The sequence below is a fragment of the Silurus meridionalis genome, chromosome 10 (genome assembly GCF_014805685.1).
Source record: "Silurus meridionalis isolate SWU-2019-XX chromosome 10, ASM1480568v1, whole genome shotgun sequence".
NCBI lineage: Eukaryota > Metazoa > Chordata > Actinopteri > Siluriformes > Siluridae > Silurus > Silurus meridionalis.
The window spans coordinates 14,615,073-14,637,711 of NC_060893.1; the positions used below are offsets into that span (position 1 = coordinate 14,615,073).

At 36.2% G+C, this 22,639-nt stretch overlaps 1 protein-coding gene across 1 annotated transcript; it reads right to left on the minus strand.

Moving 5' to 3' along the window:
• Window positions 1-1,375: 1,375 nt before the first annotated feature.
• si:ch211-236l14.4 (SITS-binding protein) lies at window positions 1,376-22,137 on the minus strand. The gene is made up of 10 exons (XM_046858708.1): window positions 20,982-22,137; window positions 20,245-20,416; window positions 11,461-11,668; window positions 11,162-11,324; window positions 6,542-6,736; window positions 6,176-6,444; window positions 5,903-6,039; window positions 5,615-5,736; window positions 3,460-3,639; window positions 1,376-3,203 (listed from the first exon to the last, which is right to left on the minus strand). Exons 1-10 carry the CDS (start codon window positions 21,450-21,452, stop codon window positions 3,024-3,026), a joined length of 2,097 nt encoding a protein of 698 aa, XP_046714664.1. The 5' UTR covers window positions 21,453-22,137; the 3' UTR covers window positions 1,376-3,023.
• Window positions 22,138-22,639: the final 502 nt, after the last annotated feature.

The following is a 22,639-nucleotide window of genomic DNA, read 5'->3' on the forward strand; positions in this document are numbered from 1 at the left end:
CAGTTTTAACAGTAAGTGCCTCCTACACAGTGACTACACACAGATTGCATTTGTTATGTCTTTTATAGTCATTTTTAGTCAACAAAAACTTTATCGGTTACTTACCAAATCTTTCTAAAAATGTTTTACGTTCACCTAAATATACTCTACTTGTGAGTTAAAGAAATACTGCTGAGAGCCCTAGAGATGATAAGGAGATGCTTAAAGCTATGACAGGGTGACAGATTTCTCAGGAGGGAGCAACAGGAAGTTGCTATATGACTCTGACCACAATGGTACACCCAAATTACCCAGCAGTGTTTCCGCTGGCCAGCTTTGATTTCAAAGCAGCATTCCTAGCCAGCCCAAGACTTCTAATGGCACTCAGAACCACAAATCCGTTATTACCTTCAGAACTTTAAACGGGTGGTTATGTTTAATAAGTATTATCACTGCCAAAAAAAATAAATTAATCACTTTTACTCTACTTGATTTTACCCATCAGTTTCATTCACTACATGCACAGTGTAAGTGCTTTGTGGAATGCTACACTTAATATCATTTGCTCTGTTTACAAGCACTACTTTTGCCACCTTCTACATAACAACTATAAGGGTCTTTTAGTTGTTTTTCTGACAAGCTGGGCAAGCTGGGAAATCTATTCACTCTACCATGCAGTGAAATATTACACCTTGACTTGCACTTTCTAAAAGTAGCCTAGCGAGCAGTGGCTCGTCCCACAACATGTCACCAGTTAAATTCATCTTTCAGAGAAGTAGCCCCTGCTCCACCAGCCAAGCAGACAGAAAAAAAAAAAAACACTTTCTACTTCATTTGTGATAGCTTTACTCTTGTGTTCTACTACATTTTCACCACATTATGAAGTGTAGTAGTTTTTATTAATATAAAACAAAAAGTTGCTTTAAAATAATCAAATACTACATTATCTAGTCTTAGGTTAAATGTGGCCAAGAGATACAGTATTTACAATACAGGAGTGGATAATCTTTGGTTACAGAGGTGAGAAGTGGCATGGTAAGCACAGTTTGTAACAGAATAGGGCCAGCTTAAGGCGAGAGAGTCACCATCAATGGGTTTTCCATATGATTCCTTCTGCATGCACACTAGCTATAAATACCTTTTATTGGGTTTAAGTGGAATTAGTGGAGATATTTGTTGTACTGATATACTGTGATGACATGCATGGTAATGGTCTCTCACACAGGTACATGCACATTCATACGTACATATATACACACAAATATGATTAATGCATATTCTTCACACTTCATTCAGCACTGGTGTACCAATCTGGTGTACAGCATTAATTTTATCTGTAACAACTTAGTATAAATGACCTTTCCTTTCACAGTAAGTAGGACACGTAAACGATGTCTATTTCTACCACATGAAAGTGTATACTTTATTGTATATTTTCATTTCCAATTTTCTAATTCACAGATCAAAAAAAGAATTGAATGGCACAGTCAGATATCCACTACACTGCTGATTTGTTTTGTTTGAGGCACTTCTGGCCCTCAGATGGGCTCAAAATGAGTCAAAACATATTTAGCAGACATAATCTAAAGCATTTAGACTGACATTAGCAAAACCTACTGAAAATCTACTGTATATGCTAAAAAACTGAATATAGGTTCCTTGAATACAGGTTTGAATAATAAAAAAAAAAAACATCACAGTTTGTCTTCTTTGAAAACTATGTGTTTATATAAGAAAGAAAAAGATTAAGACATTTCAACACAGGGCCTCAATAAGAAATGTTATCGAATTTGATATATCTGACCTGAGGGCCCTGCAGTTACAGTAAACATTGACTACTCTATCAGGTTTAATTAAGATAGCAGAAGGCTATATGCCATGCTGATCAAGTTCTCTCTGTACTGGGACATCATTTGACAGTGATTCAGGTTTCATAAACTCATAAATTCACGTGCTGATGACTCACTTGCGCTGAATAGTAATTAAATTGTACTTTGGAGACACAGCACCCTAATGCACTGTTGTTTCAGACTATACAGATTCTTGTACTTGATTTGCTTGTATTACTGGCGTGTGTGTGTGTGTGTGTGTGTGTGTGTGTGTGTGTGTCTAGGGACAAGAGCTTTTTTGATATCTCCGTAATTTGAGAAATTCTATGAATGCTGTTTTTATCAGCATGATATTCTCCAGTCATTTTATACCAACATATATGTTTATATAAATCAGTAAAAAAAAGGCATTGATTGGACATGTATACTTATATTAAAAAGTAAAAGTAAAATTATGCTAAAACAATAAAATAAAAAATAATTTCATCAGTAATGTATGATAAGACTTAGAGCTTAAAAATATAATGATGGTGGACCATTTTGTTGCATAGAAGGTGATCACTATTTTTTAGCACTTTGAACACAGTGGGTCAAGTTATTGCAATTGCGCTTCAGAACATTGCTCTGTGAATCAACCCCTGTGTTTTGCTGGTTAATTTTTCTTTTACATTTAACAGAGATAACAATGAACTTGAGGTACAGGTAGAATAGCAAAACAATCTGCAACATCTGAGTGAAAAAGCCTGCTCAGTGAAATTAAGAGACATACAGTGACATGTCCGCTCGGATATCAGCACGAGGTTCCTTCCTTACAGTTTATTTCTCGGCAAGAAGTTTCTTTTCATTGAATGTTTGGTCTTCTTTAGAAACAAAGATTGTTTTAAGTGAATTAAGCGCTCGATGCTCTACTCCATGTTATGGCAGGTGGAAGCAGATCAACTTTTAAGGCTGTGAGTGTTTATCAAATGTAAACCACAGTTCTTCTTCTTGTAAGTAGAAAAAAATTGAATTACCACAAAGAATTCTAGCTGAAACCAGATGATTTCAAAATATTATAGATGATATAAATAACTTTCATTTGTAAAGTGCAAATAGAAAATGATCTCATCTCAAGACTGTGCCTTAGAAAGAAAATTGTCTTTGTGGAAAGTGCAACTTGAGATCAGCACAACTAAAAAATAAAAAGTCAGAAATAGAAAATCAGCCTTGTGATAGTCAGACAGTTGGCCTCAGGATGAATACAGGCACCTCCTCAAGCCCAACGTTGTAACTTTGTAGGAGCGTCCCGCCATCAAACACTTTAGCATTGTTGGTGTCTTGCCATTGAAAGTTGCTCTCTGGCAGATAAATGTCTCTTTGCAAGGCTCCTTTTTCTGTCACTGGTGCAACAAGTACCTGAAAGGCAGATGGCATTTTAAACTTTGTTTTCTCTGCATTAGGTCTATTGTTGCTTCATTATTAAATAATAAAAATATTTCTTAAATAATTAATATATTAGCATGTTCCATTTTCTAGCTTTTCCAGCCACAGGTTTTAACAAAACTTTATGGATTTAGTACCTCAATAAAACCTAAAAGACCCTTGAAGAATGATCCACCTAGTCAGTGCATTCATTTTGTCACGGCTTGGTGCCTGTGTGTTGGAAACTCACCTCATCACCAATGAGAAATTCATCATCAATAGTGAATGTGACTGGATCATTAGGGCTGATCCACCACAACGGGCGGTAGATGGGGTTTCCAGTAGTTTGCCACTCCTGCGCATATTTCTCTATTATAGGTACTACAAACTCATGATGCATGTTGATGTAGCTTCTGGTTAGGTTAACAGCCTGTAGAAATTGGAGGAAACCAAACAATAAGCATCCAAAAAAAAGGCAATAAGTTGTACAATAAATTGTATTTACCTTTAGCTGTGTGGATGCTGAACTTAACTGAGCAGATGAATATAGTATATAACATTTACCTTCATATACATTTAATTTATATAAGAAGCCCACTCAACAAGCTTCATTCCACTCAACAATTTCCCTATGGGATCAATAAAAATATTATGATTCTGATGATTGATTTACTTTATGCATATGAAAAAAGTGCACATATTCCACTTATACAAACAGTTTGACTATTAAATCTTTAATAAAATATTGTATGACATCAAAACAAGTGCATTTAATGATAAGCTTCAGCTATGTGAAGACAAATGTCCACTACCCTCTTATTTATACATACTTTTTTATTTATTTGCTTGTCATATTTACTCTGCTTTAACTAAATCACACACACTTATTTATGGAGGAGTTGTAAAATATATTTCAAAGTTATAATATAACATATTATATTAAAATAATACTGTATATTGTATTAAATTAATAGATTTGAGAAATAGATACACTTATATATCATTCTAAATAGTTTTTACATGCTTTCTGGGAAAAACAGAAAAAAGATTATACAGAAAAGCCAAAGATTAATTGTGTACGCATGTTTGATCAGATTTGTTACTTGAATGCGAGGGTATTATTATTCTGTTGAAAGTGGTATGTAGTATCCATTATCTACAAATGATGAAGATTTTTGCTAAATTCTAAGGAACATTGCTCGTATTCATGGGGTGATTCCCAAAACATTGCATTAAATTGGTAAACTGTCACATAAATTATTCTTATTGATGCAACTCCCATACTAATACACGCTTTAATACACCCTACATTATCAGGATTTATGCACTTTTCCATTCAAAATGAAAAATAGATGGGAATCTTTTCCTATAGTGGTTTGACACTATCCACATGTCCTTATGATGTACATTCCTAGAAGGGTCACATCCTTAAGCTAACATCCCACCCGTGACAGAAACAAAGTAAAACCACATTTATTAAAGACGCATTGTGAGGAAGTGAAAAGGTTTCGTGCAATGAATTTTGAATCGCTGCCTGGGTTCAACTTAATTTTAAATTGAGAAAACAGACTTGTGGTTAGCTTTTAGAGATTATTTCTATTCAGGCTCAATATGGCCATTGCTTTAACAGTCTCTAATTGATGCTAGAAGCTTAGACACATATGCATGTGCACAGGAAACAAATTGTTTAGTATAATTCTAACAACTATGAAGAGAGCACAGTTGAATATGTAACTAAACAACACAGGCCATAAAAGTATAGTCCACCTATGTTTTATAATTCCACAGAAAAAAACAGACTTGTTTCTCTTTTAACAATCAAAATAAAACTGTTAGTAGTCTCTGCATAATCTTGGCATCTTTCGAATCATTGTCATTCCTGAGTGCTGCAGTGATGGTCATTATGGTCAAGGGTGAGGGCCACAAATTTGAAAAGAAATTTAATGTGAACCAGATGGACCCTTAACCACAGGTAACGATGGGAAAAGGCCAAGCAATTATTCTGCCAAATGCAAGAAAAATAGTCGTCTGCCTGATCCTCTACACTTGTCCGAAATTTGAACTGTTCTCCACAGGCTCAAACATACCAATACCTGCAAGTCAAAATGCTGAAAAGGGAGGTGCAGATATTTTTCTAACCATGCTTGAGATGTGATTCTCATAGTCCCACACAGAGAGAGTGGATATTATATTCCAGCTCAATGTATGGAGGAAGAAGCAAGCTGTTAAACCAGGCTTTAATATGAGCACTACCTTCATTGAGTACAACTTACATTGCCTTATGTTCTTTAGTGAGGCTGTATATAGGACATAGCTTGATAAATCAGCAGTATTTGGGACAAGAAGCTTTCATGTCTTGTTGGTAAACAAGTTTTATATCATGCAAATGAGGGACAGTCAGTCACCTTGTCTATCTCAGTTGCCCATGGAGGTGTCTGAAAACTGAGCACAGGAAAAAACGCAACAATCTCCAGCCAGCGAATGTAGAGTTCATCATCTGTGAACGGCTCAGTGGATAAAGAGCCTCCTGTAGCTCAGAGAGACAAAAAGTATATTTTATTGGGTAATCAATGAATGTGTTTTCTTGTTCTAAAACACTCTTTATTGACTCAATAGCATTATAAAAAATATATAAAAATAAATGAGAGTAAAGAAGTTGAAAGCGATATTGAAGATGCGAAGAAGTCTATTACCTACTGCATCGGGAATGAAGAAATTATAGCCCAGCAAGCTGTAATGCAGCAGGGCTGGAATGATACCCTTGAGGCCAGCATAGCTCCAGTCAGACTGCAGTGCACTCATACGGATGAACAAAGGCTTATGGCTGGACCTTAACCAAGAAAACCAAGCAAAAATACATAGCATTAGCAACAACAACGTGTAATGAGTAATGATCTGTTTCAAATGAAGAGAATCAGAATGTTACTACATTTAGCATTGTAGTTAAAAAATTACACTTAACTAACCTTGTCCCTGCACTTAAAATCGTGTTGTTCCCTATGCTTTCAGCGAGGTTTGCCAGGAGCCCGATGTATTCATCTCCTTTGAGAACAGAAAAATGTCGCATAATCTTCTCTTCAAGCAGGTTTCCTTCTCCACCCTCTAGCATCACATACTCCATGCCTATGCGGCTGTGAAGGCTGTTTACTCTCTCCATGAACCAGTTGCTGACTTCTGAATTTGTGATGTTCAACTTGACACAATATTGTCCTCTCCACTGAGTTAAAAATGGGACCTATAAGGAGACAAAACAATACAGACAGACAATGCATAAATTACTTCCAGATGGCTGAATGAGTTTGTTAGAATATGCAGAATATATAAACATTTACCAGTTGAGCCTGTGGGCCAGTGGGCAGGCTGAGGAAATAATCTTGCATTCTGTCTTGTATGAAGGTCTGAAACTGCAGTGAATCCACGTTTATGTATGGGGACAGCGTTACAGAAATATTCAGAAGCTTCACAAAAGGGAGGTCCCTGCTCTGTCTCTTAGATGTCCTTCTCCTACCAATGTGGTATTCAAAAGGCTGGTAACAAAAAAGAACAAGGATTTAAAAAAAGACAATTTGTAAAAATTGTATGAATGTTAAGTATAAAACTAATAGTTTTGATTGATAATAGATACATCCTTTGCTTGAGTTGTTCTCTTGTAGTATTTTAAGTAAGTTAAGTTAAATTATTTCATCAGGGAGAACATTTGACAGCAATTATCAGAACTAAACTCAATAAATTAAATAAATAAAAAAAAGCAAATAAATAAATAAAAAAACATTTTCATATAATTTTCGTAAGATATATTTTCTGTCTCCAAAAAAATTCACAGCAAAAAATCTATTTTGCCCAAATATATCTGCCAGAATTCAGTCACACTGACATACGCTAAGTCTTCCTGGACCACTCTACTCTTTGAAACACACTATTCTCATTATTTGACTTAATTCTACTGGTTAACAATAACAGAATTAACTAATACAATAATAATTATCTGTCTTCAAAAAGATGAATCGTGTTACTTGGCCTCATGGTTTGATGAAGTTTTATTTATAGTCAACATTATCACAAAAGTAAAATAATGATGATGTTATAGCTAAGAATATAACACACATCGTTACCATATAATACCAGAATAAAACTGTTGTAATGTCATTTTAAAACATTTTTCCCAAGTTACCATAAAAAGCATGAACTCCAATAATAATACAAATATTTATTACCAAAGTAAAAACCATAATAAACTATAGTGTACTTTCATAAGGGTATAGAACTATCCATGTAAGCAATATAAAACGGCACAAGTGCTTGTGCTGACCTAGCAAATAACTGCTAAAATGACTTTATTTTGTTTCATTCAAGTATCTTGTGCGTTGCTCTGGTTTCCATCCAAACTTAAATCTGGGTAAAGGTATAGGTTTCTGTGTAAGCCTATAAGGGATCACAGGTTGCTATGTTAGTTTTATAGTGGCATGTGATACTATGCTTAGAACTACAGCCTTGCTTCCATATATGGATTTCAGTTTAAATCTGAATTATACCTACGGTCAATAAAGTGATTTAGAATACCTGGGCTAGCGTGATGTAATGCTAAACTATCTTTAGCTATTAACTAGCTTTAGCCTTAACTATCTTGAACTATTCTTTGGAATTAATTATAACTAGCAGAATGATCTCCACTTTCCTACCTATGTATTGTAGCTCTTCAACAGATGTTAACTTCAATGCCATAACATGAACAAACAATGTCTTATCATCTGATCATCTATAGAATACAGGTTTGTTATAAACAGTCGACCTAATACCATGACCAGTGTTTTTCTTTTTACATTGTTGAAAGTTTCTGTATAACAATATTGTTATACTTCTGGTCTAGGTTCTAGTGATGTCACCGTTTTCATAAAGATGTATGCAATAAAGGCATTAGGACATGTTATAAGCTTCACAATTAAAAATGTCTTACTCGACTTACTCAAGGACTCTGAGTTCCGTCTAGTGCCTTTTCAAAAATTGTCTGTTAGAATAAACCTAAAAGTGAACTTTGTTGGAAGTCTGATCGTTATCTGATTCCAGCAATACCAATCTGCCACTGCTGGGCCCTTGAGCAAGGCCCCTAAATATCATCTGCTTAGGTGCAAAAATAAGATAATTAAAAGCAACTCTGGATAAGGGTGTCTGCCAAATGCCATAAATGTAAATACGACCTACAAGTAATACAAAATGTAAGTAGTCAATAATATATATAATGGTTGTTATGAAAGTGGAAATATGTATCAGTAATCAAGTTGACTTGCTAATTCTAATGTATTTGCCAGCTACTTATAAAAGTATAATTGCTACAATTTATCTGTTAGTGAGTCTTGGTTAAACTAATAGCTTTGCCACCTGAACTGATACTATATCCCATCACTGACTGCTATGATTAATGAATCACTACCAAACTGTCTGGTTCTTTCTATCTTTAAGTCTTCTAGAGTTGTACTCTGTTTAAGAAGCCCTAATTTTACCCAACTAATGTCACCAACTACAGACTTATTTCTCTCCTGGAAGAATCTGGAACATACCGTTCTGACCCTGCTATCTTCAGACTAGAAGAAGATAATAGAAGCAATCTTTTTTTGTCACATATATATTACAGCACAGTGGAATTCTGTTTTTGTATATCCCACCTTGTTAGGTAGCTGGGGTCAGGGAGTAGGGTCAGTCATGAAACAGCAACTCTGTGGCAGACAAGGTCTTGCTTAAATGCCCAACAGTGACATCTTGGCAGTGCTGGGGCTTGAACCCCCAACCTTGTAGACCCGATCTTATAAAGAGATCTTTACTCTTGCATACATGGGCAATAGGCACACTACACTCTCGACTGGTTTTTATTACACATATAACTACTTGTATAGATTTAAGTTTATCTCCACAAGTAATTTTGTTGAGTTCAGTCTTGTTCTTTTTTTTTATACTAAATATCTGGACTTAGTGACTAGATCTTTTCTACGTCATTTCTTTCATCCACCCATGTCTCTAGAAGATATGTATAAGACTGCCCTTCTGACATCTCTTTCTGGATGAACACCCATAATCTGAAACTCAACACTACTACAACAGAACTGATATGCTTGCTGGAAGTATTTGTTGGCCCTCATATTCAAAACTGCAGAATAGACTTCTCAAACTGACTTGTGTGAATCTATTTAATATATTTTCTCTGTACAGCATTTAACCAGGTACACTTATCTCTCTCAGGTGAAATAATTTTTCTATGATATTATCAATGGTGTGCTAGAAAACAATAATAAAAGGAATACTGGCAAGTAGGTTTATAAGCACATTCATTCCAAGCTGTTAGTTGTGTTTAATGTTATTTTAAGCTTATTGGATCCTAGAAAAGACAAATATATTATTTATATATATTAATATATATATATTATATATTATAGTATTATAACTTAGCTTGAAAACTCACAAAGCTATCACACAATGAAAAGCTTTTATCAGATTTGCTATTTGCTATTTGCTTCTCTTTATTGGAAGGTGTGCATTCACACATGGGTTGCTGAGAATAAAGTAATTCCCAAGTATTTCAATTCTATATATAACTGCCAGTTTGAAATTTTGGAGCTTTATGTTTTACTAAGCATAAACCAGTAATTCAGTCTAATCAGTCTAATGAAAGCTTTTAATGCAATCAAATTCTGCAATGTGAAAAAAAAAAACAATCCATTTGGGATTAGCTAAGAGAATTTTCTTATCTAGAAGGCCTATAAATTACCTGACAAGCCTCTGAAGTTTTTTTACATGGAGTAAATCTGACATAGAGAACATTCTCTTCCTGAGGAATGAAAAGTTCTCAGCTCTTTTCCCTTTTTTCTACTTCCCATTTACCATTTTAACATTTCTTTTTGATTCAGAAGCATGAAATGAAATCCAACCCAAGTGATGTGAGAGGCATACGTTTATGGAACTACAGCCAGCAACCTTCAGATTTGTCTACTTGTACATGAACAACTAACTGTTTGAATACTTTAATAATATATTGATCCACTGAAGGTGGTATTGTATCAATGCCATTCAGTCAGTTAATTTGGATACATCTGATTCATTATTTATTACTAGATATATTTATTTATTCGATTACAATGGTCAAAAAAATGCAAACAGGGCTAGTTGATTAGTCGATATTTGCAGAAGCAAAAATACATAATTTTTACCCCCTACACTCTGTTTGCCCTCTGACATTAAATCCATAAAGCACAAGTGTATTTACCATTTATAACTTGATATATAAATAGAATATGATCAATATTAGTGTAGAAAAAGATAAATTTCTTGCACATTTAAAATGGCACACTTATTCACAGCCCTCCTCAGCATAGCAATCTCGGTGGAAACCATTTCCCCTCCTGCTGACATTTCGGTGAACCTGAGAACTGTTTCTTCATCTCAAGAGATCCAAGTACTGCCCCTCACTGACCTTTGCTCGGCTGCTACAGGTCCGCTCAGAAAAATAACACCTTTTAAGTTTGTGCACACTAACTAGGACCAACATTTTTTTCTGTCTGGCTGAACAAAAAAGCTGGTAATTTGTTCATGTCAGAGACTTATACTCTAACACTCCAAGCTCTTAAGTCCTGGCCTATCTCCTCCTGCTGTGAAAGCACAATGGCTCTCATCAGGCTTTAGCCTGTGGCATTGATTAAGATCAGAACTTCATAAACTTTATAACTGACCACACAGAATGTTAAGACTGCTTTCACACATTCCTGTTTTTTCTCATATAAATCTGCCAGACTGACCAAGTGCAAGCTTAACATTTCTCACAGACCGAACAAAGATTTATGTCCTGAAAGCTCCTCTTAAAATGTAAAAAATCCTAGTAAACAAGCGTGCAACATCTATTCCACAGCGGTACAGTTTCTAATTAAAGTATAAAATCTTCAGAAGTTTAAACAAATTTACATATTTACATCGAACAGTTCTTCCGTAGAGAGGAGAGATGTGGAATGTTCATCCAGGCTGATGACCCCTTCTCCTAGATGATGCCTCTTCAGCCTGTTAGAGAAGGTTCTCAGCTCCTTCTCAATCTTTGACCTTGATTCCACACTTGCTGTAAGTTTCCAGAAAGGCAACCTTGATAAGGAAAAAGGAGAGTGTTAAGAGGCTGATGTTATTTGATGAAAAGGAGAAACCACCAGAAAAAACACTATTCAAACTTAATTCTACTGAAACTATCATTGTTCAAATAACTTAATTGATAATTCCATACCTTAAGACATTCATGCTGGGCAATTCTCGATAAGGCTGGGAGAGCTGCTGTATTGACTCTTGGTAAACAGTTTTGATATTCTCTCCCACACAGACAGTGTACTGCAGGGGCAGTCGTGCAATACTGGGTGTTGTCTGAAGACAAAACTGCTGCCTGCTTTTTACCCCTACATGCAGCGGGACGTGTGGAGCCACCAATACTGCCACACCTGTAAAAAAAACAAAATCATCAAATTCTTTGTAAATGTGCAATGTTGTAGTGTTGCTTGTGTTCTCATAATAGATTAAACAACATTCTAAGGGGTCCTACAGGGGAAGTCTTGAAGTAGCATTCATTTTCAATGATTTTGTCCCAAACAATGCATTCAGGAGTAAAGCGATTATAATATTTGTAAATAATGTATCAGTGTCTGTATTTAAATAAAGTGGGTGTGGTTCAAACCACAAAGTTTTTGATTGATTTATATATTTCTTACTGCACCTAAATAAAAGTAAAAAGCTCCCAATCCCCAAATCACTTGTGTCCCACAGGATCATAGCTGTAGTGCCCACCTCTGGTCTTAACCACTGAGGGTCTTTCTGGCAATCATTCTTAAACAAACACCAACAAATAAAGTCCCTCGTATTTCTATCTGTATTTCTATCTGTTTAGAACACATAATCTGCTGATTCAGAATCACATATTCGTATTTGGTTGCATCCTTATGATGCATATATTAAATATGCAAGCCACCACATATCTTTTGAATTTAAAATACTACCACCGTAAATGATCCTGTCAACTCACTCGGTATGAAATTCCAGGTCAGTGATGTTGGGCTAGATATCCTGAATCTGCATCAGCACATCTCCTGCAAGTTAAAGGTGGCACAAACACCTGTGGTACCTCGGTATAGCTGTCAGTTGTCATGGACAGAAATGAATGTACTATACTGATATACTGATATGGAAAGAAGTAGTGCAACATTTGGTATGACACTCAAATCATATAAAACCCAATTCAGTCTAAAATAATGCTAAATCCTGACTGGTTTTAAATAATCCTGTTCAGTTGATTACAACCAGGTTTCAAGGATGTTCACTATTTTATAAGCCAACTAACTCTTGATTCATGGTGAGTTTATTTTGTTTTGTTTGTTTTATTCAAGACAAATGCTACATTAATCAGAAATTTACTAAAACAACCATGAAAACCATAACACCATAAAGGGCATTGACTAAAAACAGAATGTTTTATTCTTTCCAGTTGGCAGCCTGGTGATCACAAAAATACCAAAAAACAACAAAATATTTTGCTATTAAAAAATAGCTGATAGCAATTAAGAGTAATAAATATTTTATGCCAAGAATTATTAATAAATAATTATACATAAAATATATTATCTTCAATTTCAAGAGGGTGATAGGTGATGTGTGATAGATGTAATATATTAAAATGTTAATTATGCCCACACAGTTTTGTTCTGTACTGTACTTTCTTTAACAATTGAAATAATTGCTATGAAACTCTATACTTGGTAAGTAGCCAATAATAACATAATTTAAATAAAGTTTAAATATAGCAGCAGGAAAATGCAGTCGAAGGTTCGTCTCAAATTACAAGTTTCTTTTATAATTTATGACTATTTAAAAAAGACAACTTGTGATACAAGTTGTCATTTTTAAATAGGCATAAATTATTTAAAAGACTATCATTATTATTTAACGATTTGTTGACTCGTTTATTGACATTATGTTAAAGCATTTGAGATCCTTACATTCAATACAAACTGTACTCCTATAATAGTACTGTTAATCTTTATAAATATACAAAGTTTGATTGTTCTGCTCATCTGAGATTTTTGTGTCTGGGAAACATGATGAAAAGGAGCAGTTCCAGGACAGTGATGTTAGGACAGGCTCTCTGAAACCAGATCAGCACAATACTGCAGGTTATAGATGGCACCAGCAGTCTCTCTATGTTGCTCTATGTCATTTGTTTTTTAATTGTCCTTTCCCATTGGCTATTTTAATGACCAGAATTAAACAGCCTATGTTATCACTGGAAGAACAATGTAGCAGGAGTGTGTGTTTTGTTTATTCCCTTTGCTACTGTATACCACTAACATTAGCCTGCTGTTCATACTGTTCCCAAACGTGCTGTGTGGACAGGTAGTTTACTTCACGTTGAGTTACTCTGTATAAACACTCCAGTTTCGAGGCGAGTGCTACCCACTGTGTTTTAGATAGGCCAGCATATAGGTAGGCAAGTTATTATAAACCTTTCTTTAATTCGACACTGTCATAGAGTCCACCTTCACTATACACTGCTGTACTGTTTGTATTTTATCAATCCTAGTTGCTGATTGTGTTATTTTCTTTTTTCATTTTCACTTTTTATAGTCCTGTTCATGATTCTAGTAATTTGTTTTATAATGTGAGTTTCCCTTCAGATACTATTAAAAATACAACACGTTGTAACCCTTTGCCCTAGATGTTAAAATGGGAACTTAACAGAAAACATTACAGAAAGATTAGAACTAGTGAAATTAGAGGTTGATTGAGGATATTGCCTGGATGGGATAATCAGTGCACATTATTAGCAAACCTTAATTTTCAAAAATCAGAAAAGCCACATGTACTGCATTCATTTGGATGAGAACTGACACGCTGCAAACCCACACAAGCATGAAAAAGGCACAGGACAGGGAATTGAGCCGAATATATATCCGATACACATGTTAAACATATAAAACATCTAGATTTAAAATTAGTTAGACCGTAAAACTGCTTTGCTTAACCTGTATTATCTGTTTATTACATATTTAAAGGTCCATATTTAGAGTTTTCTTATGTTTCAGAAACACCATAGAAAACCATGAATTTGACCAGTGGTCGGTTATATTGGCTCATATAATTTATATTGACATATCAACAATAAACATTTCTATAATTTAAATCACATTTTGTCCTATCGCTATAAGGAATGAGTAACCCAATATAAACACAGATAAACACATCTTGGAACCATCAGATATTCAAAAATTTTCCTTAGTGCCATATTTTTTACTGCTTAGTCCACTTGTTTTAACTTAGATTTTATCTTGTGTCTCATAAGACAAAATTAGCTTTAAATATAAATAATATGAACATTAATTTAAACATATTAAGTTTCATAGCAGACATGCTGTTTAGGACCCATTACTCATCTAATATTAGGCCACGTTTAGCATGAGTCCAAAACAACTCATTTCTTTTCGAAAATAAGAATAAAATAATTCTTACACCAGGCATACATTTTCATTTTTACACAATTTTACACACATAAAAAACAAACAAAATATTTATTTTTGAAAAGAGAGCAGAAAAACAAACTGAAGTCTAGCTTGGACGTTTTGAGTGGTGCAGCTCTGCACCCATTTGAAATGATGAGATGATGTGAACCAGATAATTGTGTCCGCAGATGTGGCTGCCCTCCCATGAATTCCCGCTGCCTCTCAGATTTCTCGACCATGTCAGAGTACCCCCTCATGCAAACACACCACACACACACACACACACACACACACACACACACACACACACGCGCACACACACACACACACACACACACACACACACACACACACACAAATCATAAACACAAATATAAGCCAAAGATTTTGCATAATCAGATGCTTTTAGTGATCTTTTCAGGTCCTGAGAAACATGTTAAAGGCCATAAAGCCTAACCTTTTAATTGAGTTGCAATTAAATAACAATCGAGATTATTACATTTATTAGTGAGTTCTTATGATTTAAATGGGTTTTACTTGAACAATCCCAGTAACTCAAAAAACGTTAAAGTCATTTTAACATATGCTTGAATAAATATATACAGTAATTATTATAATGGCATAATATTATTCTACAGATTTTAAATTATTATTTTTTAGTATATCTATATTAAGGGGGATCTGGAATTTATTTTAAACTTAAAAGGTTCCTGGGCTAGAAAAAGTTGAAGAACCCCTGCTGTACATAATTAAATCTGCCAAGCAAAATTGACAAATGGTCCCTAAAATGATGAATGCTTTGTTCTTGAGTGACTTTGCTTGGCTGGATAATTTTCCTCAGGTAGAAAGTCAATGCTGTGGCCAACAGCAAGATCAAGCACTTAATATAATATGATTAAGTAGACTAACAGACAACTTACTCTTACTCTAGTCTCTCGCTTTCTGGCTTAATTAGAATTTTTTTTTTTTTACTTAAAAGTGAAAACAAATTACATTTATAGGTTGGAAACTATAAATACATGCTATTAGAGAAAGTCTGAAATCCTTTAAATACCCGTTGAGTTTGCCAGATCTTTTTAAAAAAAACTTTACTTCATATACTTCAGAAAAGAAAAGAAAAAAATGGGACAGAGATCAAGTGGAAAACTTAGAGCTGCAGAATGTACATGTGTGAAGTAGTGTGGATCTGTGTGTGGTTCTATTTTTGGTATCAATTTCACCCTTAGTCTCTTTATTTTTTTATTTTTTCAACTATTCGCCTTGAAAAGCACTGAGGCACTTTCTTGAGGTGCATGTATCATACAGGAATTCTCACAGGAGGGAATCAATAACTGTCATTTGGGGAAATTTAAGAGACTTTTAGTCTGAGTTATGACCAAAGTGGGTTCTTAAGTGAGCAGCTTCTTATTTTTAGAACAATTCTCTACAGTAAATACTACCAGCTTTCCTGAAATATTTTCCACTAGGGCTTTATGGGAAAGATGAATGCTTAATGGTGTTGTCCTTCCTTTTTTCTCTAAAAGACTTCCAAAGACAAAAGTAATATGTTACAATTATTAAAGTGATTCATTAACAAAATGCTTTATGTGATTAGTTAAGCACTTCAAACAAACTGAGACCACAAAGACTTAAAGAATTTTGAAACAATTTGTCTTCCAGCCGCGCTCTGTGTGAGGTCAGAAGTACATCCCTGTAGATCCAGTAAAAGCTGTGAAGATGAGACGGTGAATTAAAGGAAACGATGTGGGCAGACATCCTGCTGTCTGCCACATGGGTTCAGCCTCCGCACCTGCCATATTTACGCACTTATTTACGACTCATGTGCAGGCACGGGAGTGCTAAAGATGTGATTTGTGGAGGCTAAATATGCTGGGAAGCTTTGTGAGCGTTCAATGACCTGTAAAAATGATATTCACTTGTAAAATTCATCATATTAACTGTCTGTGATTCAAAAAGTGTAAATGTTCTAAGAAAAAGCAATAAGTATATTACCATCCTGATATTTTCTGAGGGTAGCTTGACTTCAAATTATTGCTAAAAGTAAGGCAGCTGTTGCACCGTTAGTGAGGTAGGACACTGACAGGTATTTAAAATGGCAAAAATGTTTGTTCTCTACTTTACATAATTTTCAGATAATGATTAATTTTTGCCAATTGAGTCCTGGGCATTAAATGAAATCATATCGGTTAAAGGACAACAAAGGAGGAATATGAAAAGAAATCATGTTTTTTCTTTGCGTATAATAAAATATTTAGCCATTATTTTGGCATTTAGCTAAATGCTTAAACTCATAGATAGGTGCAAATAAAAAAAAAAACATCAGCTTTGGCAAGCTGTCGGAGGCATTTTACCGGCATAATTCAGGTCCACTTGCCCATTGGGCCATTGTTACTCCAAAGTTCTTATGAATATTTACTTGTTTTCTGATGAAATGAAACATTTCTATCCTGATGGCAGTGATCTCCCCTCTAGGTTGATTCCACCCCCATCCACATGGCATGAGTGCTCACTAAACAGAAGTGTGAGAATAATTATATGGTGTGACCTTCATAGTCACCAGATCTCAACCGAGCAGAACAACTATGATGATTTTGGAGTGATTCGTTGGATTGCACACTCCATCGCTATTTTCAATTATCTTAATTATTTCCCCAGTGTAGTTTGAGAGACTTCCAGAGCAGAATCTAAAGCTGTTCTGTTGGCTAATGGTAGCTAGAAGTTGATTTTACTTGTAATATGTCATCCATCAATCCTTTTATAAATCCCAGTGCAACTCTTAACATAGACATCAATTGCATTCAATTTATATAGGTTTTATTTTTCATAAGTCTTCTTTAAAGTTTTATAAAAAGTTTCTACTAAGTTTACAGTATTAGCAAGAAGAGGTCATTGTTACAGAACCGATCCTTTATGTACTTTTGGCTATTGTGTGGATTACTTTATCTAAAATCCCATTCTTAGGCTCAAGAAAGCACATTTTAGGCACAGACAGCAAAACAGATTTTTTTTTAAGCAGCCTGGCTGGTTTAGTGGCAGGTGCACTACTTAGTGGACTCTGCACACCATTATTCATACACACTAGCCATAATAACAAACTTCAGCTATCTCATCCAAGTCTAATCTGCTGTGATAAATTGAGGAAAGTTCAAAGTATGCCAAAGAATTCATCCTATTTAAGAAAGGCTTTTTTGAGAGCCACGCATATCTTTTATTAACGGAAAATGGAAAATAATGGGGTACTAATGTTTGATGGAGAAAAGTTACTGTGGTTACCAAACTTCAATATAAACAGATAAAAACAGATGAAAAAAAAAAAAATCACTGTTATGAAAGATGAGATTAAATGAGAGTGCAACCTGGGTTAAAACACTAAACCTTTGGACACAAGATTATGGCAGTTTAAGGTGGTATAATAGGGTCATATTTTAATAAAAAATGCCAAATTCTTCTTCAGACTTTCCCTAACATCACTGAAACACTCTGAACAAGCTCATGAAAAGATTATTACCAACTTAAATAAACTAAACTTGATATTCATATTTTGCATTAGGTTAAATTTGCGTATAATTAACTATTACTGTATCGGTAAAATAAAATGTGAACATGTTTATCATCTACTCCAAAGGAAAATACAATCATCACTAATACAATAGTAGTTTTAAGCAGAAATTGGTTTACAATGTCACATCCACACCCAATTTAGCTAACATTAGTTTGATTTTTGTTGCTTAACATGAAATTTGAAATTAAACATTGGATATGAATTCAAAGGGTCAGCGTTTAATTCATAACTAAACCTAAATGTATAGGTCCATATTGGATGAAGCAGATAATAACTGTAGATCTCTGTATAAATAATTTAAATAAACAGAGTTTATTAATTGACCACAAGAATGCAGACAAAAGTATAAATCCGTTTGAGGTAAAAGAGATGTCAGTGCAAGTGAACCGTCCTGCCATGAGGATGAAAAGTGAGAATCAATTCATCAAAGACTTAGTAAAGATAAGACAACGATAAACACTTAGTGTGACAAAATCAACCACTTTGTGCATATGAATCAAGAATCAGTTGATCATCTTAGTTAAAACATTTTCTCATATGAAAATGTGATAAAGCCTCTCAACCTACCCTAGTATAATCACTTGCTGCGTGGCTGCGTAGGCATGCATGTTTGCCAGGGGAACTCACTACAAATCCACCATGTTAAAACTACTGACTACATTGAACACCAACCTGAGACACAGAGGCACTTCTGCAGAGTTTTCTTCAGAAATATTAAATAAATATATTTTATTCTTGACTGTGTAAATCAGGCACACACATCAGGCAAGACAAGACAAAATAGTAAAATAAAAGCCCATGATATTAACATGAATACGGCTTCTGGAAACAACACCAGGTAAGGCACTCTGGGTCCAGTCACACATTTACTGACTGCGGCTGACATAATACTAAACACTGAAGGTATGTTTTAGAACATTTTTAATTGTTCACTTTCGTCTGGTCCTCTGCAATAACAGTAATTTCTGACAGTAATTTAAGTCAGAGATAGACAGACATTACATCAAATTAAAGCTGACAATTTCCACTTTAACCTGATAGTTATCTTCATTTTAAATCCAACATGCTGGAGTACAAAGCCATAATAACAGAATAGACTGAATTACACACACATACCCATTGTCAGTCTGCAGGCTTTGTTTGGGTTTTTAAGGCGATTGCCCTGGCCAACAGTTTAACATTTTTCTGATTTAAAGATTTAAAGAGGCTTTTAGGCAGCACACTAATCTGGTAGCATGTTGGGATTAAAATCAGGCGACCCTTTTCAGCACGGAACACGGTTACATAAAGTCGGAGCTTCTAGTCATTATAAGTAGTTGGTAGTATCACATGATATTAATTATGTCCTTTAGTTAGTGTTGTGTCCTTTGTTGTAATCCAATTCTCTTCAGCTGTTCGGAACACAAATTAACACGTTCACCTTTTAGCTGCTGATGTTTCACTCCCTCGGACACACACAGGCGCAAAAAAACAGATAAAAACAAACCAAACGCAAATAACGATATGTGGTGTACGCGATAGGGAGGAAGAAAGTGTTTGTGTGCATTACATTTGGACTTCAGCTGCTCTGACATACATGCCTTTCATAGTCTGCCTAGTAGTCCAGAGTCCCATGGGTATCTGCAATAGCCATTCAATGAATTAACCAATTGCATCTATCTGCATGGCATCTGTCCACCCGATCGAGTTCACACCCGCAAATAAACACACAAGGTATTATAATCACTGTGATTCTGGCCATCAAAAAACAACTGTGAAGGAATTTAGACAGAACTAATCCTTGCTGGTCTTTATTTTCTACCTAATAATCCGAATTGAAGCTTGAGTTGTAAGCCACTGTGTGGAGCATGGTTTGTTCTTTCACTACAGGACTTGCTTGAGGAATAGAAATGGAGTGTGACGTGTATTTGTAATATGAACAGCCTTTACGTGAATGTGGAACACCCCTCCTCTCTTTATCCTTTCTCACCTGATGATCCCAGGAAGTAGCGCTCCAGGACTGAGCCAAAGCCAGAGGGGTTGTCCCTTAGGTCACTGACAGTGAAGGGCTGCATTGAAATATCCACATCATTTATTGGCCACCGCAGTGCTTGGACACTGGCCCCACCGTACCATGATATATTATCCATGGAGAAACAGTCCTGGGAGAGGGGGACACAAATACAAAGTGAAATATAAACAGCATTAATTTGTGTATTTGGTTCACAATAATATGTGACATTAATAATTAGAGGGAGAATTCTCCAGAACTGTTCTTATCTGTTAACTGTTCTTTGGTGGATTGCAAGCCTGGGCACGTGATAGTATCTTCTACGGGTAGGGAATGTACAAACTGACGGGATTAAGCTCTGGATGCTTTTGAACTGCTTTAGGATTTGATTATTGCAAGACAAAGAGATCCATATCCTCAGACACAAGAGGTTTATTGTGAACTAAAGCTTGTGTTCTTGACCTGTTTAATCAAGCATGTTTTTTTTTTTAAGTATTATGTATAATCATTTATGACATGACACTTACATTGTGATAAATTTCCATTACTAATCACTTGTTCACTTTTTTTTTCTTAATTAAATTGGAATGTGAATTTGTACAGACTCGGGTTTGAAATAAAATCTTTAACAGATAATCAGTTCTGTGGCTTTGGATAAACGTCGTGTGGCGTTAGAATAATGTTATAATAATGTGCAACACGAGTGCTGTTTCTACCTTGAGCTCGACATTGCAGTGCACCGGGGTCCAGGTCACTGTGTAACACTCTGTCCCGGTTCCGTCGCCGGCGTCAAGAGAAATCCTCACGTCGGCCACCGAGTCCCACGTGTAGCAGAACTCGGTTTTGTTAAGCCAACAAAGGTTGCGTACGAACGTCACATCGGCGTCAGCGCCGCTCGCGTGTCCCAGGTCGATCTGCACGAACGTCTTGTCCTCGGTGAGCGTCTGCACCACAATCGAGTGCGCCCTGCGCTCCCATACCAGCCCGCTGAAGCTGCCTTTCAGGATCCAGTTCTTGTTGGGCTGGTCCACCACTTGCCAGTAGATGATGCCGATGGTCATTACGAAGAACACGGCCACACCGAGACACGCCACAGCCCCCTTCCACGTCTCGTTCATCTCTTTGTGCCCGGTGTCCCACGGTACCTCCGGGATGGGGCTCGGGTTCCTGGTTCGGGCGTGTGGCATGTCGGTCGCTCTCAGGCGGATCAACGAATCTTATCAGTTGTGGAGTCGTGGAGAAATCCTCACACGCGTCATTGCGCAGGGGAAAAAAGACGCAAGCGTGCGTTCTGGCTCACTGCGTTCTGGCTAACAGTGTCCTTGGTTGCGTATTTGTCACGGCACAGAAAATCGGTTTCCAAAGCGCGCATGAGAAAAGCAGGAGAGAATGAGACAGAAACCCTCCCTGACTTTCAGAGCTGCTCGTAGCACTAGCTTTAGTGATAGGACTGATCACAAAGGAGTGAGCAGGCTGGGCTTCGGGGCGCAGAGTCTCTGAGCGACTCCTTCGCCGCGTTATTTGCTTGCCCTGCACTTTTCGCTCCGGGGTCTGACGTAACCAGCGAAGGCTTCTTCAGATTCAGAAAGGTGGAGAAGAGAGAGGAGGATGAGGGTGCCAAGAGAATTGGAAGCCTCGTAATTCCATTTGACCGGTTTGGGGAACAGAAATGAGTCTTCCCAAGCATTAATCCTGCGATGCGCCCCGTCTCCAAAAACGCATTTGGCGAATGCGCGCGTGGCTGCTTTCCCACTCGTCTTTTTTACACGTGTATTAATTGAAACTACTTTCTAATATTAGAAAGCTTGTCACTCTGGACTCAAAGTGACTGCAGGCATGATAGTGAGTTCACTGATGGATCCTCCAGATGCGTTTTCTGCCGTCGACTGTTTTAACCTTGCCAATGTGAACGTGGACTTGTTTGTAACCCTGCACACAGTGGCATTTTCCAGCTACTTTCACGTCTTAGTTTGATATTTATTGAAGCCGGTGGATATTTTGGATAAGTTTAGAGGCAAATTTGCTCAATAAAGCGTGCTCAAACCAGATCACCACAGATTCAGCTATAGCTTAAAGTCTAGAAAAGTCATGCAATAGTTTCCGAGGCCTATTTTTATTTATGGTAATGCCCTGGGTGTTGTAAGACCATACATTTCTATTAAACACACCCAGAGAAAAGCTTTTCTGCTATGGAGGATACTACTGCTATTTATAACAATTCTAATTCAGGACTATTGGATTGATATCAAACGCACAAATGCACCGTCCACTTTATTAGGAACACACAAGCACGTTCACGCAGCAATCAGCCAATCACACAGCAGCAACTCAACGCTTACAGTCAAGCAAAGCTTCGGACAAGAGCTACAGTTCA